At 42.6% G+C, this 17,982-nt stretch overlaps 1 protein-coding gene across 1 annotated transcript in view; it reads right to left on the bottom strand.

Moving 5' to 3' along the window:
* Positions 1-5,345: 5,345 nt before the first annotated feature.
* The window catches only part of fat4 (FAT atypical cadherin 4), a 135,836-nt gene continuing 123,199 nt past the window's right edge, over positions 5,346-17,982 (bottom strand). The window contains exons 14-17 of the mRNA XM_088991181.1: positions 16,903-17,027; positions 15,085-15,302; positions 13,091-13,352; positions 5,346-9,535 (exon numbers count right to left, since the gene is read on the bottom strand). Of these exons, the coding sequence (XP_088847307.1) occupies positions 7,629-9,535; positions 13,091-13,352; positions 15,085-15,302; positions 16,903-17,027 (2,512 nt within the window). The 3' untranslated portion in view covers positions 5,346-7,628. The remainder of the gene's footprint in view (positions 9,536-13,090; positions 13,353-15,084; positions 15,303-16,902; positions 17,028-17,982) is intronic.

Below are 17,982 nucleotides of genomic sequence, written 5' to 3' on the forward strand. Positions count from 1 at the left end.
AGCTCTTCTGGATTTGGGTACATCCGATCACCAGCTGGGAATGCTTATACAGTGAGACCTCGCTTTACGAAGCCCTTGCCTTACAAACTTTTCGGTTTACGAACGTTACATTTATGAACATTTTCCCTTGACATACAAACTATTTTTCGGGATACACACGGAGCTGCCACAACGAGTGATGTGGCGTTCGCCAACTAGCCCGTTCTAACAAAATGGAAGCCGACTGTTTTGGTCCTCTATTCCCCGCCCCCAGTCGTCGGTGGAAGCCACATGATTGGTCAAGAACGCAGCAGTGAGGGGTGGGGGGGTTACAGACACAGAGAGAGTGAAGCCATTCTCCAAAAAAGAAAATGGCTGCCCACATTTTTTGTACTCTATTCCCCGCCCTCAGTCTTTGGTTAAAGCCACATGATTGGTCAAGAACGCAGCAGTGAGGGGAGGTGGTTTAAACATTAAAGAGACAGGAAGACGACAGAGAGAGTGAGAAAATCGATAGAAAACAGTGAAATTTAGACTGGTTTCAACTTTGATAGTTCAAAGGCAGAGTGTAGACTGCAAGGTTAAAATTCCCATCAATCAGGCTCCACAAATAACCCGTACAAGGCATCCGTACACTTGATGCAAAAAGCTATAAACCCAGCTAAACGGAACACAATTGATGAGGAACTAGGTAAAATTATGGCAGAGAAAGCACCCACAAGGGATCATTCCTCAAGGTGGTGAAAGAAGAAGGCTACGTTTCTAAACAAGTGTTGAATGCTGAGGAAACCGGACACTCCATTCCATCAAGCCATCAACGACCATCACAAAGGTCAATAAAATCACTTTATTATATAGTACAGTTTATTTATTTAATTATAATGCCATAGCACATTTATTATTCATAAAATAAGGTATATTTTGTGTAGTTTCAAGGTTTAGAAAATTAAATTAGAAAGTAGAAATGATGTTTTATGGGGACCTGGGAACGGATTATTCACATTTTAATGGTTCCCTATGAGAAATCAATTTTTGGGATACACACTTTTCACCTTACACAATCTGTTTGGGAACCAAAGTTCGTAAGCCAAGGTATCACTGAACTCCTAAAATGGAAATAGCTTTGAAATGACATCCAGACTACAGACAAATTCCCCCTAATAATTTTTCTGTGTAGGCTCTCCGTCATACAGGAGTGATCGATCCATCGAGGAAAAGGTTTCTTCAGCCGTCATCTGTACTTCTTTGAAGGTTTGTTCGTAAGGCGAAAAGTTTGGAAGCTAAAGCGTTCGGAAGCTGAGGTATCACTTTACTGTACTTGGCAAAGTATGTAGAAATATACATTTGCATTGTCAATAGCTACGTTAGCATGTTAGCATATTTTCACCCCTTAGGGCGTCCTAGCGTAAAATCACTTAATGCTCCACACATGATCAGCAGCCTCTTTCCTTGATAACACATGTGCGCAAGCTGTGTCGCTTTGCGTGCGCGTGCACGTTAGCGTGCGTGCGGTTTAGCCAGCGCGAAGCCTTTCAAAGACACATGAAAGCGATCCTCCGAAAGCCGTCGGAAGAAAGTAGCGCCTGGACCGTCTTCACGTCGTCACGTTCAATCTTTGAGGCTCGGGGGATGTGGAAACGTAGAAATGCGTAAAACGTCGTCACCGGCTCACGCCGCAGACACGCTACGTAGCGCCACGGCGCGCCATGTGCTTGCGATGCCCCATCACGCTTTGCTACCTCAGCGATATCTTGCGCTCTAATTAGTAGCCGACGATTTACTGCCCGTTTGCTTACTTGTGTCCCTTTTGAAAAGTTCGCCGCTGCCACGGTTAGCGTCGCTGACGTCGGCAGCGCCGCTTTTAGCCCGACGCCGCCGCATATCCGACAAACAATCAGTCATCACCAAAAACCAAAACATGGATTAATGATGTTCGACAAGTGTGGCGAAAATTGCTGCGCTAGCGTGCAATTTTGCACACAAACACTTTTGGCTTGAACTCGGTTGCACAAATTCTGTGAACTCGGAATTGCGGTTCAACCGATCGTCCGCCATTTTCCCCAAAAAAACGGCTTCAATGTGTTTAATTCCACCTCCAGCGGACTTTTTGAACTTTTCAACATAAACTCGAAATCGATCGAATTTAACTCATTCATTGGCAGACGCCGTGCAGAAATGTGTCCACTTCGGTGCCAGGGTTTTTGTCATTGTCACTCGAATTCCCGGACCCACAGACTATTGAGTTTTAGGACTATATAAACATTCAATAGACCAGAAGAAACCAAAGGCTCTCTTCTTTCATCAGGAAAAATGAGTTCATTCCCAAGTTATATGTGTCTGGAGTTATCTGATCTTGAAATGAGGGCAGCTGTCCAAAATACAATACAATACAATACAATACAATACAATACATGTTGATTTCTATGGTGCTTTAACAACAGCTGAAGCTGAAACAAAGCGCTAAAATGGACAAATGGAATTCGTGTCCCAGTACCAGTACCCATCCCAGTCCCAGTCTCAATCTCAGTCTCAGTCTCAGTCCCAGTCTCTCTCTGTCTCTCTCTCTGTCTCTCTCACTGTCCCAGTCTCAGTTTTCTCTCTCTCTCTCTCTCTCTCTGTTTTTCTCTCTGTGTCTCTCTCTCTGTCTCTCTCAGTCCCAGTCCCAGTCTCAGTCTCTCTGTCTCTGTCTCTCTCAGTCTCAGTCCCAGTTTCAGTCTCCGTCTCAGTCTATCTGTCTCTCTCTCTCAGTCTCAGTCTCAGTCTCTCTGTCTCTCTCTCTCTCTGTCTGTCTCTCTCAGTCTCAGTCCCATTTTCAGTCTCCGTCTCAGTCTCTCTGTCTCTCTCTCTCAGTCTCAGTCTCTCTGTCTCTCTCTCTCTGTCTGTCTCTCTCAGTCTCAGTCCCAGTCTCAGTCCCGGTTTCAGTCTCCGTCTCAGTCTCTCTGTCTCTCTCTCTCAGTCTCAGTCCCAGTCTCAGTCTCTCTGTCTCTCTCTCTGTCTCTCTCAGTCCCAGTCTCTCTCTGTCGCAGTCCCAGTACCAGTCTCTCTCTGTATCTGTCTCTTTCTCTCTGTCTGTCTGTCTCTCTGTCTGTCTCTCTCTTTGTCTGTCTCTCTGTCTGTGTCTGTCTGTCTCTGTCTCAGTCTCTGTCTCTCCCCATGACCCTCCCTCCCTCCCTCTCCCCTCTTTTTTCAAGTCGAACGAGTCGACGTGTGACACGCAGGCAAGCAATCAGCGTGCGAGAAGTCCATGCTAGCTAATTGTTGTTGTTGTTGTTTACATATTGACCCACATAAAAAGAAATCATATGCATGAAAGATGCATGACCAGCATATGTATTATTATGCATCCACGGTGTGTGTGTGTGTGTGTGTGTGTGTGTGTGAGGGGATGAGGGTGGTGGTGGTTTGGGGGGTTCTCCTTCGGGGTCCCAATTAGCAGAGCGTTTGAAAGCCGTGACCTAATTTGATTCCGTCAGATCATTTGAACATTAAACAGCCCGCAAGGACGTATGAGTCATCTTTGTTTTGTCATCATTTCGTTCCACAAATCTTCGGAAAGTGCAAAGTTCGCAGCAGATTTCTCTCATTTGGCTCAGCGTGGTGGGCAGGGCCTTTACAAGGCGGCGGGGAGGGGGGCCTTACAACTTGATCATGATTACTATTAAATTATGAATTCCAAATCTCAAATTAAAAATCAAAGAAAAGGCTTTTTAAGTCAAAGTCATCTTTATAAATAAAGTATGATGATGATGATTATTATTATAATTTTTTTAATGATATAAACTTGTCTCTTATCTCATTCAGTGCCAGATGATGTGTCTGCCGCTGCTCACCCGCAGAAAAATATTCTGTGACTGTAAAGTGTCCTTGAGAGTTTTGAAAGGCGTTTATAAATAAAATTTATTATTATTATTATTATTATTATTATTATTATATTATTATTATTATTATTATTATTATTATAAGCTAGCTAGCTAACTTCTGTCTATTTGAGTTACTTCCGGGTTGAGTGAACGCTGGCACGTGTGGCTGACGCTGCTCACCGACAGAGAAAAACTTATCCTGTGACTGTAAAGTGACCTTGAGAGTTTGATAAGGCGCTTAGAAATTAAATGTTATTATTATTTATTGTCAAATATGCTAATATGCACGACATACAGCACAATTGAAATGACTGTCCTCTCGGACCCAGCGTGCAAGGCACTTATAATGTGGCTAAAAAAGACAATTGACAACAGGCAATGCATGTCATTTCTGAATGTAAAGTGAAGTAGTGTCGTGTCAAGTGAGGTAGTGACGTAGTGTTGTATGTAAAGTGTAGTATTACTACTACTTGCATTACTACTAGTGTAGTAATGCAAAAAAAAAAAGGTTGAAATGAGGTCCTGCAGAAAAAAAAACCCCAGAAAAAATAGTGTTCAGGATGATAGTACAGCGTGTACTCAGAGTTCGCTGAGTGTGGCAGTGGGAAGGGGCAGGGGGGGCAGGGCTGGTAGGGAGTTAAGTCTCCTAACTGCCTGCTGGCAGAAACTGTCCCTGTGTCTTTTGTATTCCATGTTTTTTTAACTGGTTTAACGAGAAGTCATTTTCGCATATATACTGCATTTATTGAATACAGCAGTTGCGAGGAACGGGCGGCAATAATAATATTATATTAAAAATAATTGGCCGCTCTGTAATATACACCATGCCCCAATTAATGGTTAGGGTGCTGTTAATACTTTTACACTACTTAATAGCGTCCACGTGTTGCGAGTCGACATCTTAACCACAACGCACCCAGCCTGCATTTTGGACAGCCGCCCTCATTTCAAGCTTATATAACGCCATACCCATATCACTTAGGAATTACCGGTAACTCTTTTTTTTTAAGGTTTCTTGCGCTGCATTGAATATTTATGTAGTTCTAAAACTCAATACAGTGATACCTTGGCTTACGAACTTAATTGGTACCTAGAAAGTGTGCGTAAGGTGAAAAGTGTGTATTCCAAACATTAATTTCCTATAGGAATCCATTAAAATGAGAATAATCCATTCCCAGGTTGCCATAAAACATAATTTTCTACTAAATAAGCCTTAAAACTAAACAAAATATACCTTATTTTATGTATCATAAATGTGCTATTGGATTGTAATGAAAGAAATAAAATGTATAATAGTCGTTTTATGTTTTTCACACAAACTCCATAAAAGTACGACTTCAATTTTTGACTAAAAATAGAATAATTTTTTTTCTTGAAATTATATTGAGAAAAAAAAATCGTTTTATTAACATTTTTCTAGTTTTAAAAAACAGGTTTTACCACGATAGCAATGATGGACATTACTGAGTTTTTCAAACTAGTTTCAAACAAGATCAACAAGCAGCATTAAATAAATATTTTTTTTAATTCTGTTATTGTCTTTTTACAAGTACAAAGCATACATGTTATAGTTTCATTAAAAATAATGACGTTACATATGTAACAGGTGTAAAAAAAAATAGGTCTTCAACACTTACTTTCACCTGAAAGTAAAAACAGATTTCGTATTATGAAAAAAAAATAGCCATGAAAAACACAGTTTAAGTAATTTAAGTTAATACATCGTACAAAAAAAGAAGGAAAAACACTCAGAATTGACAAAGACCTCAATGACAACTGACTCGACTTTTATACATGACACGGTCTTTGTCTCTTCTCATCATGTGGATTGAAAAACAAAAAGTATTTGAACAAACTATAACACACAAAGGCAAAAAAAGACACCATATTTCTCTCCTCATGCTGCAATCCTCAAATATGTGTAAGGCGGACGACGTGATTCATCGTCACTCTTGGAGCGATTAGCCAGCCTTTCTGAGGCGGAGTTTGGATGTGATTGACATCAGAGTACTTTTCACGCCGTGTCCTCAGGTGCACTATACCCCTTTGAAAATGACATGCGTCCTACGGGTTGGAATTAAAACTTGACTGACAACGTATCGAAAACGAGGGCGCGGAATATCTGACTGGACCCTCCGCACCCTGCCCACCACCTTTTCAAGCGACTCCCCTCAGGCAGGCGCTACTGATTCAAATCCCAGCACACATTTAAACAGCTTTTTCCCCCGTTGCCATTCACTCTCTAAACAGTAAACCAAATAGAACGGTATAGTGCCTCTATGCAAATTTTATATGATGATACTAGTGCCGTGTGTTCTACCGGAGACAAATTCCTTGTGTGTCCTACATACTTGGCCAATGAAGATGATTCTGATTCAGATTCTGACAGTAACCCAAATGTAACTTTATAGTGCTTCTATGCAATTGTTCTTATGATGATACTAGTGCAGCGTGTTCAACTGGAGACAAATTCCTTGTGTGTCCTACATACTTGGCCAATGAAGATGATTCTGATTCAGATTCTGACAGTAACCCAAATCTAACTGTATAGTGACTCTATGGAATTTTTTGATTATGATACTAGTGCAGGGTGTTACACTGGAGACAAATTACTTGTGTGTTCTACATACTTGGCCAATAAAGATGATTCTGATTCTGACAGTAACCCAAATCTAACTGTATAGTGCTTCTATGCATTTTTTCTTATGATGATACTAGTGCAGCGTGTTCAACCGGAGACAAATTCCTTGTTTCAAAAAACACATGACGGGACAGCTGGACGGAGACTGGCTAAACGTATCCAAGGTGAATTCAGGTGCCGTTGGTTGGTTCTGCCTTACCGCATTGAAAGTCGTCATTTCGATTACAGTGATACCTTAGCTTACGAACTTAATTGGTTCCCAGTCAGGGTGTGTAAGCTGAAAAGTGTGTATCCCAAAAATTAAATTCCCATAGGAAACCATTAAAATGAGAATATTCCGTTCCCAGGTCCCCATAAAACATCGTTTTCTAAGCCTTAAAACTACAGAAAATATACCTTATTTGATGTATAATAAATGTGATATGGTATTACAATTAAATAAATAAACTGTACTGTATAATAAAGTCGTTTTATTGACCTTTGTGATGGTTGTTGATGGCTTGATGGAATGGAGTGGACGGTTTCCTCAGTATTCAACACTTGATGAGGAACGTAGCCTTCTTCTTTCACCATCTTGAGGAATGATCCCTTGTAGGTGCTTTCTGTGCGATCATTTTACCTTGTTCCTCATCAATTGTGTTCTGTTTAACTGGATTGATGGCTTTTTACATCTAGTGTACAGATGGCTTGGGCGGGTTGTTTGTGGAGCCTGATTGATGGAAATTTTAACCTTGCAGTCTACACTCTGCCCATGAACTATCAAAGTTGAAACTCAATGTCGTCTGCCTGTCTCTTTAATGTTTAAAACACCTCCCCTCACTGCTACGTTCTTGACCAATCACGTGTCTTTAACCGACGACTGGGGGCCGGGAATAGAGGACCAAAACAAGCCGGCTGCCGTTTTCTTGTCAGGAGAACGGGCTCGTTCGCAAACGACACATCAGTCATTATGGCAGCTCCGTGTGTATCGCGAAAAATAGTTCGTATGCCAAAGTAACATGTTCATAAATTTAACGTTCGTAAACCGAAAAGATCGTAAGCCAAGGGGTTCGTAAACCGAGGTATCACTGTACAAAAAAAAACCGGCATCGTCCGCCGTTGTTTTCTCAGAACATCAGCATAAATCTACAACTTGACAATAAATAGTCTCATACGTATTGTTCTGCTTCTCCTTCATTGAGAATGGTGACCGATCCATCCCCACTGTTCATTTCAATGTCCGGCACAGACGCATTTTCCGGTAGCATCGCTAAGTCCTTAAATACGTCGACGTAATGTCCAAAACCGGGACCCCAGCTCAAAAGATTGTCCCAGTTGAAGGCCCCGGCTGGCGGGCCTACTTTGTGAGGCAGAGTATTGTGATGCTCATTGGGGGGCAGCTGGACCAAGCCAGGACCCCCTTCCGCCCGGCGGCCGGAGTACCGCCTATGCTTCAGCCTCCCGCCATAGTCCTCGTCATCCGCGTCGGACTCGTTGACTTGCGAGAGCTTGGGTACCCGGGAGTTATAAGAAACCGGTTTTTCCCGGTCATACTCCATCTCCGAACAAGTGAAGGAGTCATGTGAGTCACTCTCCGAAGAGGATTCTGGGGCGGGGATGCCGTCGGCGGGGTTGCGGACCCGTGAAAGAGGCCGGCGGAAGTCCTCTTCGGAACTGGACCGCCCGTGGTCGGCGCTGCAGATGCTGGGGTTCCGGGGACGCGGATTGTTCAGGCGTTCCACTTCCTCAATGGAGAGCCCCACGGGGGGTCCGGTCTCCAAAGGGATCTGCTCAACCGGCTGCTTGAGCCGACTCCCCGGCCGGGACGTGTGGCCGTGGCTGGCCATGGTCTGCGGACTCTTGCTGCGCCTTCCCAGCCGGGTGGCGTAGTTGAGCATGGGTGGCGGTTGGCACATGTCGCGGTGCAAATCCAGGGGGCTTCCCTCGCGCCGAGCAAGGTTGAGCTCCCTGGTCGGGGTGTTTCTGTAAAAGGTGGAGGGCTTGGTGAACGGGGCCGGGGATTGTCTGGAAAGATGGTTCGGCGTGGGGCAAGCTGAGTGGACGTGGCTGAGCGGAGTGGATCGTAAGGCTTGAGTGTACTGAGGTTGGTAGGAGTAACTGGTGGCACCGAGGGGCAAGGGGGACTGCCTCGCAAAACCTAGTGGACTGTGCCTCTGGATGGAGAATTTGGGAGTGTGGCTTCGGAACTGTTTGTAATGCTGGATGATGTCGGCGTCCGAAGGTGCGATGCTGCTGGCGTTATCAATGTCGTAGTGTTCGATATCGGCCTCAGGACCGTTACAAGGGGCGCAGGGAGCACTTGGAAGGGCTTCATTGGCGTGAGGGATGTCAGATTCATCATAGATCAGATACGGATTTTCCCGCTCAATGATATCCGGTTTCGGATTCCCTTCTGGCTGCTTGCGGACTGTCATATCGTCTCCGTACGGTGGGATGTTGTCTGGGTCGTCGAAAGCCACATTCTCACTGCCCTTCTTCTTCTTTTTCTTCTTCTCCTTGGGTTTCTTCTCCTTTGAATCCTTTGGCACTTTGGTTTTATTGCGACCCTTGCAGTGATTGCACAGGATGAGACTTAGCACAACCAAGGCAAGCACCGTGGCACAGCTACCGACGATAGCTGGGACTGCCCAAATTGGGAGTACCATGGCTTCGGTCGCGGGATTTGGACTGCAGATAAACCCGCCGTTGTTAGCCGTCTTGCAAATGGTCCCTTGAGGGCACTGAACACCCAGGCAGGCCAATTGGGTCTCGCACGTTTTTCCCGTGTAGAATTCAGAACAGACGCAGGTGAAACCTAAACGGGGATCTGGCACGCAGCTTCCTTGGTTCTGACAAGGACTGGAGGCGCAGTCGCCAGGTGGGACGCACTGGTACGTGTACCACTGGTTGATGCACATCAAGCCATCCCGGCATGGACTGCTTTCACACAAGTTTGGACCTCTGCAACCGATCCTGACAGATGAGCTGGTTTTCGTTAACACGACGAGGCTGTGCTCTCCGGCGAAAGGTAGGTTCTCGCCATTATATTTCACATAAGCTAGGCAACCGTCAAAACCTGTGGACAAGACAATAATGGGAAAAAAACAGACCTCCATTAGTGGGTAGAATAGATGGACACAACAGTTTGCTGGAGAAGACCATTACTCACTGACTAATTAGCTGGTAGCTAAGAATGGTACTTGCTCACTTCGTCTTTAGTAAACAGGAAGTGAGAGCTCTATTCACAACAAAAACTGTTTGGACAGCTAATTGCTCAAAAACAAATACAGGTAACATCCGAGTTATGACCGCCGCCAGTTACGACCACTCGTACTTACGACCACGACCACCAGACCCTTTTTTTAATTCTACACCCGGCAGCGCAACGCACAAGCAGCCAGCAAGGCGTACTACAATTTTGGCCAGCCAGCATGTCACACACTCGCACAGCAATCTACTGCGTGACTGCACTCAATACAGTACGTATACTGCGACATCTCTTGTACTGTACACTGCTGTTTTTCCGAGCGTGTGTGTTTGCCGACTTCTTCTGGCCGTTAGCAGGGAGATGCAGGGTAAGTATAACATTTAGAAATGAACTGTCCAGTAAACGGTTTTGTCTACATTACAGGTACAATTATACAGTAATACAAATCGATAATATGAAATATAACATGATAAAAATGACACTAAAAGGTAAGAATAACATTTACAAATTAACTCTACAGTAAACAGTTTTGTATACATTACAGGTACAGTTATACAGTCATAAAAATTGATAATACGATTATATAAAATGATAAAAATGACACTAAAAGTTATACAATGTATAAATGAAGTGTAAACAGTTTGGTATATAATAGTATTCAATAGAAAACGTTGCTGAAAAACAACAGATTGACATCATATGCTATCCTGTCGTGTCAACGTCACGTCGGCCATTTTGAATGGATTTCGACTTGCGACCGTTTGACTTACGACCGTTTTGTCAGAACGCAACTTGGTCGTAACCCGGATGTTACCTGTATTTGCTTGCTATATAATAGTATTCAAATGAAAACGTTGCTTTAAAAACAACAGATTGACATCGTAAACTATCCTGTCGTGTCAACGTCACGTCGGCCATTTTGAATGGATTTCGACTTGCGACCGTTTGACTTACGACCGTTTTGTCAGAACGCAACTTGGTCGTAACTCGGATGTTACCTGTATTTGCTATATAATAGTCTTCAAATGAAAACGTTGCTTTAAAAACAACAGATTGACATTGTAAACTATCCTGTCGTGTCAACGTCACGTCGGCCATTTTCAATGGATTTCGACTTAGGACCGTTTTGTCGGAACGCAACCCGGTCGTAACTCGGATGTTACCTGTGTATGCTTAACTTGCTGATTTACATCAATAAAAATCCGACCATTCTAGCCAAAACAGATAGCATATCGTCTGAGCGGTTTTAGCTTCCAGACAAACATCTGTGTTTGATGAATGTGTCTGTAAGCAATTTCAACTCTAGCTTTGTGAATTGTCAAACAATAGTACCTCAGTGATGTTAATAAGGCTTTTACAAAAAAAAAATCATTCAATTAATTGCAGTGCACATTCAGTCTATTTTGTGTCGGGTCATTAAACACTGATGCACTACTGGGGTCAGGTTGAGTTGACAAGCAAGTCTCTAGGCATGCTGGGAAATATGCCCTCATTCAACCACATCAGTCTGTGGCACTGGATTTGTTTTCGGACCCCTGAAAAATGGAAAATTGATTATCCCGCGCTACGATCGTCTGGAAACACTCTGTTTCACCTTTTCCTAACGTCCTCAAAACAACCCCGAAGACATCTGATCCTCGATTTAGGGGGAAAGTCTCAAGGACAGTCACAAACGTGGTCATTTTTGTGCATTTTTGTCACCAATTAAATCATTGACTGCCAATTGAATATATGACGTAGAGCGCCATTCCCGAATTTTTTGGGGTTTTGTTTTTTTTCTTGCTTGGGTGCCCATAAAGCGCTGGCCGTGGCCTCTGGAAATAGTTTTTCTTTTCCACAAGGGGGCAGCAATTGCCTTTTTTTTCATGTTAGCGCTTTGTTCCACACTCAGCTGTTGTTAAGGCGCTATTTAAACCAATATGTCTGTATTGCATTGTATTTTGGACAGCCGCCCCTATTTCAGGCTCAGATAACTCCAGACCCACATAACTGAGGAATTAACTCTTTTTGTTCAGGACTTTGGTGAATTTCTTTGGGTTTTGGTTTTTCTTGTGGGGGGTGCCGATAAAGCTGGTCAGACCTCCGGCAATGTTTTCCCTTCCACGAGGAGGCAGCATTAGCTTTTTGTACAACTGCCCCCATTTCAAGCTCAGATAACTCCAGATCCATATAGCTTAGGAATTACCTCCTTTTTCTGATGAAAGAAGAGAGTCTAAGGTTTCTTATGCTGCATTGAATGTTTATGTCGTCCTAAAAGTCAATATTCTGTGGATCCTGGAATTCAGGTGACAATGACAAAAACCCTGGCACTGGAGTGGACACATTTTTGCACATGTCTGGCAGTGAATGAGTTAATAAAGCAACATACTGCATATTGCGGGTAGTCAGAGATGGTAAATAATAATAATAATAATAATAATACATTTAATTTCTAAGCACCTTTCAAAACTCTCATGGTTACTTGACAGTCACAGGATCAGTTTTTCTGTGGGGGAGCAGCGGCAGCCACACGCGCCAGCGTTCACTCAACCCGGAAGTAACTCAAATAGACAGAATGCTAGCCAGATAACTGATAGACAGCTAGCTAGGTAGCGAGACAGCCAGATAGCTAATAGATAGCAAATAGATGGCCAGCTAGGTAGCTAGCTAGATAGCCAGCCAAGTAGTAATCATAATAATCATAACTAAAGTAGTCACTGAAATAGATAGAAAGCTGGCTAGCTAATAGATAAGACAACAGATAGCTAATAGACAGCTAGCTAGGTAGCCGTATAACTAATAGATAGCCAGCTCTCAGAGGCGTCAAACTTAAATAAAGTCTTGAATATCGTAAGAACAGATGAAGAATTAATTTCTTTGGGCTTGACACAAGAGCTGCATAACATTCTAGAACTGGATGTTCCTGTGTGTACTCATGAACCAAGGGTTTCAAGTTCCACTGTAGTAACCCATTAAAAAATTACAATCACCACAATCAGGCAAGATTTTTAATAGATTTTTCGGATATTGAGGGTAAGATCAGATTTTTTTTTAAACTCCAATAGAACCATTTCATACCATATTTATTTGTCTGTAAATTCACAACAGTTGATATGTCTGTGTAAGCTCTTAGTCATACAGGAGTCGTCCATCGCTGAAAAGGTTTCTTCAGTCATTTAGCCTCAGAGACTCTATTCAACATTTTGAATGGATTTCAACTTGCGACCATTTTGACTTACGACCGTTTGGTCGGAACGGAACTCGGTCGTAAGTCGGATGTTACCTGTATATATAGAGCTACCAGCAAAATTTTAGTTCGCTGACGAAGCCACTTGGATAAGAAGTGAAACGTCCGACACCTTCAAAGAAGTACAGATGACGCCTGAAGAAAACTTTTCATCGACTATAGTTGATAGCAGTCAAGCTAACTATGAGCAAGCTTACCTGCCGCAGTTTTTTGCTGCGAGGGTCGAGGCGGGATGCCTCCGAGTGAAATGGTAAGGACCCCGAGATCTCCAAAATCCTGCGTGGGAAGCTGGATGACGCGGGAGTAGCTGTTGTCCACTTGCATCAAGGTGATGGAGCCGTTCTTAACCAGCTTGAGGGTGTGCCAGAGTCCATCAGATAGGACCACGTCCCCTATAGTTCGCTCCACTTTTCCGCCCAGACCAGCGTCCGAGATGTAGTGGATGTTGCCGTTCCTCAACTAGGGGAGGGTGACATAGTTTGGCTCATTTAGTATTACGTTGAGTCTTTGCCAAACACACTAATGTGCGACATCCTGACACTGTTGGTGTTCATCCACATAGCAGGTCTTGCCTTGGTCTCAACTCCTCACAATCTGGGTTGGACTCGGTATTAACTCGGTTTAGTTATCAGTTCATGGAAAAGACAATGTTTTATTGCTTACAGCTCTTCGTGCTTAGAAGTCAAGAGGTGTGGTATTCTAATCAAGAAAACTATGTTTTACTAATGTGTCACTTTAATTTGCATATACTCTCAATAAATAGCTTGGTAGACATCTGGAGAATTCAGGCGTCTGTCATGAATGGCTACGTCTCCTGCCGGCAGTAAAAGACAGTCTTTCTGGGTTCGAGCCTTTGTCCACGGTGTCTGATCGAACATCTCTGACATGTAGTCACAATCAAAACCTGAGAAGTTAAAACCATTACCAAGATTTGAAGACTAAATCAAAAGCAAACTCAAGACCAGGACTCACAGTTAGATGACAAGACTTAGAGTTTGATGAGTTCTGGTGTAGGGTGGACACTGCGACCAAGTCCTTGAGATCTTTAAACAATCAGAATCAGAAAGCCTTTAATAGTCCCACAATGGGGCCATTGGCTAATGAGCTCTTCCTGTGAAGGAGTTTCAAGTCGAAAATTACTCCTGTGATAAAGGAGTTTCCCATGTCCTAAATTCTGTCCAAGGCCAGATCTCCTAGATGAAAATGACAGTTGAACAAGCCGTTTCTGTTGACCTCAGATTGACCCCAGGTTGTCGGTGCTTCAATTGTGTATTCGAGTGACACATGTTGACTAGGCATAAAACAGCATGAAACTTTTAAATATGATAACTTCTTATTCTCCATCACTACATCCTAGATCTTCCAAGTTTTGATCTTGAATGAGGTAAAATTTTTACTTGGATGTGATCTTAACTAACGTAAGGATCGGCTTAGGTCTTGAGTTTGCTTTTGACTTAGTCTTCAAATCTCTGTAATGGTTTTAACTTCTCAGGTTTTGATTGTGACTAAATCTTAGATCTTCCAAGTTTTGGTCTTGAATGAGGTAAAACTCTGAATTTGAATTTGAATGTGATCTTAACTTACATAAGGATCAGTTTTGGTCCTTACTCATTACACACATGGGTTTGAACTGGTCATAAATCTTTGAAGTCTACCTCTTTACTCTTCAGTCTTGGTCCTGTTAAGCTTACTTGCGGAAACTAGTGTTGTCAACTCCCCAAAGCCTTAAACCTGTTCTAGTAACAACTCGTATTGAGGTTAATTTGGTTCAGTATCTGTCTTTATATTTCAAAGTCTTTGTGTCTAGCTAGGATTACCAATGTGCAGGAGAAAACTGGGTCGTTTACATGCTTTTTGACTTAATAATCCACCTAAAAAGATACCAAGATCATGTACTTTTACATTTTGCTGACTCTGCCTTCCCTTCTTAATAGCTCCTTTTGTTCCCAGGCGCTGATAAGTCAAACTCCAGACTTCCTCCGTGATCATTTTCAATACTTCAGGGGCATTAACTTCCCTTGGAAAACAATTTATTCCAGAGCTGCTGCGTTTCATTATTTAGAAGTCGGATCAATTTGATGGTGTTGAACTGAAGCCTGTTTGTTGCTCCCACGGAAGTCATGCGTGGAAATGGTTCGGATTCAGGAACAGTGCTGAACTAGAAGAAATAAGAACGTGTCTGCGCTCCTACCTTAATAGTTGTGTAGTTACTGGTCTCCTGGACGTGCAGCAATGTGCCACTCTTGCCACGTGTCCTGAACTTGACCTCTAATAGGCTGGGAACAACGGGGTCTAGGATCGTGCCGTGCAGAGACCTCCTCAGCAGGACGTCACGCTTAGGGCCTTGCTTCAGGGCATAGTCCAAGCGACCGGTGCCATCCAGGGATAACGCTGTGTCGGCCGTGATGTCTGCGGAACAGACGTGGACAAAGACAAAGAATCTTTGTCATCTGTTTCATTTTTCAAAGTTCTCCAGAGTCTTTGAATGGTCGCTCGGTCTGCAGCTGCGGTACGCTCATGTGTCAGTTATTTTCCTTATTCAACAGCCAGAACCACAAATTGGGTCTTCATTTCTCTGTCGTAATTACAGATACCAAAGCCAAAGTGAAGTATGCTGGCCAATAAGAGTCCCATGTGTCATTGAGACGAATATTAGTACAGTATTCCTGTAACCAATGCGCCTGAAAGTGGGGCGTGTCTAAAGTAGGACAGAATGTTGTGCTATTTGGAAATCACGCTCAATTTTAATTCATCAATGTTGAAAACCTATGGAGTATCTTGGGTCTTTAAAGGGGGCTTGTTCTTTTACGGACTGTTAGTAAAGGAATCACATCGAGAAGGTTTCTTCAGCCGTCATCTGTACTTCTTTGAAGGTGTCGAACGTTTCGCTTCTTGTCCAAGAAGCTTCGTCAGCAAACTAAAGTCTTACTGGTGTATCAGCCCTATATATATATCCCTCATGTCCAGACGTGGCAGTGCCGGACTCTCCTTTGACTGGTCCCTGCTCTCAGGTTGGGGGGAGCAGAGGACTAATATCTGCGGCTCCACTGATTACTGCTATTGTCCTGACTGACGTCTGTAAACTACCAGTAAGACTTTAATTTGCTGACGAAGCTTCTACAAGTGTCCTGTGACTGTGGGGTGTCCTTGAGAGTTTTGAAAGGCGCTTATTCAGTAAATGTATTATTATTATTATTATTATTATTATTATTATTATTATTATTATTATTATTATTATTAAGGGCTTGACTTTGACACCTGTGATCAAAAGCATTAGCCAGCTAACTGAGTAGAAAGAAAGCTAAATAGCACGCTCGCTAGCTAGCTTGATCGATAAGCATGGAATTTCACAAATTTGATTTGCTTTTCACGGGCCGAATAAAATGGCCAGCAGGCCAGATTCGCCCCCCCTAGCCTTAACTTTGACACCTGTGATCGAAAGAATTAGCCAGCTAACTGAATAGAAAGAGAGCTTTAGCTAGCCCGCTCGCTAGTTAGCTTGATTGATTTCGCAGGCCGAATAAAATGAAATATTATTAAGTAAATTATTAAGTACTTTATGTTACTTCCAGGCTGCCGCTGCTCACCCGCAGAAAAAAAAAATCCTGTGACTGTAAAGTGTCCTTGAGAGTTTTGAAAGGCGCTTATAAAGGAAATGGATTATTATATGATGATGATGATGATTATTATTATTATTGTGGATGGGAAAAACATTGCAAGAGGTCTGGCCAGCGCTTTATCGGCACCCAAGCAGGAAAAAAACAAACCCTGAAAAAAATTCGGGAATGGCGCTCCACCTCATATATTCAATTCCCACCAAAATTCATGAATGGCAGTGAATGACTTTTATCATGAATATTGTAAGTCGTCAGTCGAGATAGTTTGCTAATTAAAGACACAAAGCTGCGACTGTCACAGCTGGCGTCATGACCAACTCAATGACTCATACAATGATTTAGAATGCTAATTAAGTGCACTCTGAAGACACCTCAAAGGCACAACCACTTACATTTCTCGCAGTATTTGCCAGTGAAGCCGTCCACACACTGGCACTGCTGCCAAGACCAGCGGTCCAAACAGGTGCCCCCATGTCGACAGGGACTGGCGGTGCAGGCCGACTCCAATCTTGGGCATCTAAAAAAAAAAAAAAGACAATCAGAACTGTCACTTTGACAGGACGAAAAGAATCTCCAAGAAAAGAGGCAGATGGGCTCTCCAAAAGAACTTCTGGATGATTAGCATATTAAAAGATTTGAACTCATTCATACAGATAGCTAGCGACTTAGTTATCTAGATAGATAACTAGATATATAACTAGCTATCTAGATAACTAACTATATAACTAACTGGATAATTAGCTAGATAACTAGTTAGCTAGATAATTAGTTAGCTAGATACATAACTAGCTAGATAGTAGATGGATAGCTAGCTAGCTAGCCAGCCAGACATCCAGATAGCTAGCTAGATAACTATATAACTAGCTAGCTAGATAACTAGCTAGATAGATAATTAGTTAACTAGATACATAACTAGCTAGATAGTAGATGGATAGCTAGCTAGCCAGCCAGACATCCAGATAGCTAGCTAGATAACTATATAACTAGCTAGCTAGATAACTAGCTAGATAGATAATTAGTTAACTAGATACATAACTAGCTAGATAGTAGATGGATAGCTAGCTAGCTAGCCAGCCAGACATACAGATAGCTAGCTATATAACGATATAACTAGCTAGCTAGATAACTAGCTAGATAGATAATTAGTTAACTAGATACATAACTAGCTAGATAGCTAGATAATAGATGGATAGCTAGCTATCTAGCCAGCCAGACATACAGATAGCTAGCTATATAACTATATAACTAGCTAGATAGATAGATAGATAGATAGATAGATAGATAGATAGATAGATAGATAGATAGATAGATAGATAGATAGATAGATAGATAGATAGATAGATAGATAGATAGATAGAGACTGCAAGGGGTTTGTGGTATCTGTCAGCTTTTGAAACTGTCTGCAAAAGCCAAGCAGATGTCCCACAGCGAGAGGGAAGATGGACAGATGGGGGCAAGTCGAACAAGATGGC

The sequence above is a fragment of the Hippocampus bargibanti genome, linkage group LG02 (genome assembly GCF_051943395.1).
Source record: "Hippocampus bargibanti isolate YZ-2025 linkage group LG02, ASM5194339v1, whole genome shotgun sequence".
Classification (NCBI taxonomy): Eukaryota; Metazoa; Chordata; class Actinopteri; order Syngnathiformes; family Syngnathidae; genus Hippocampus; species Hippocampus bargibanti.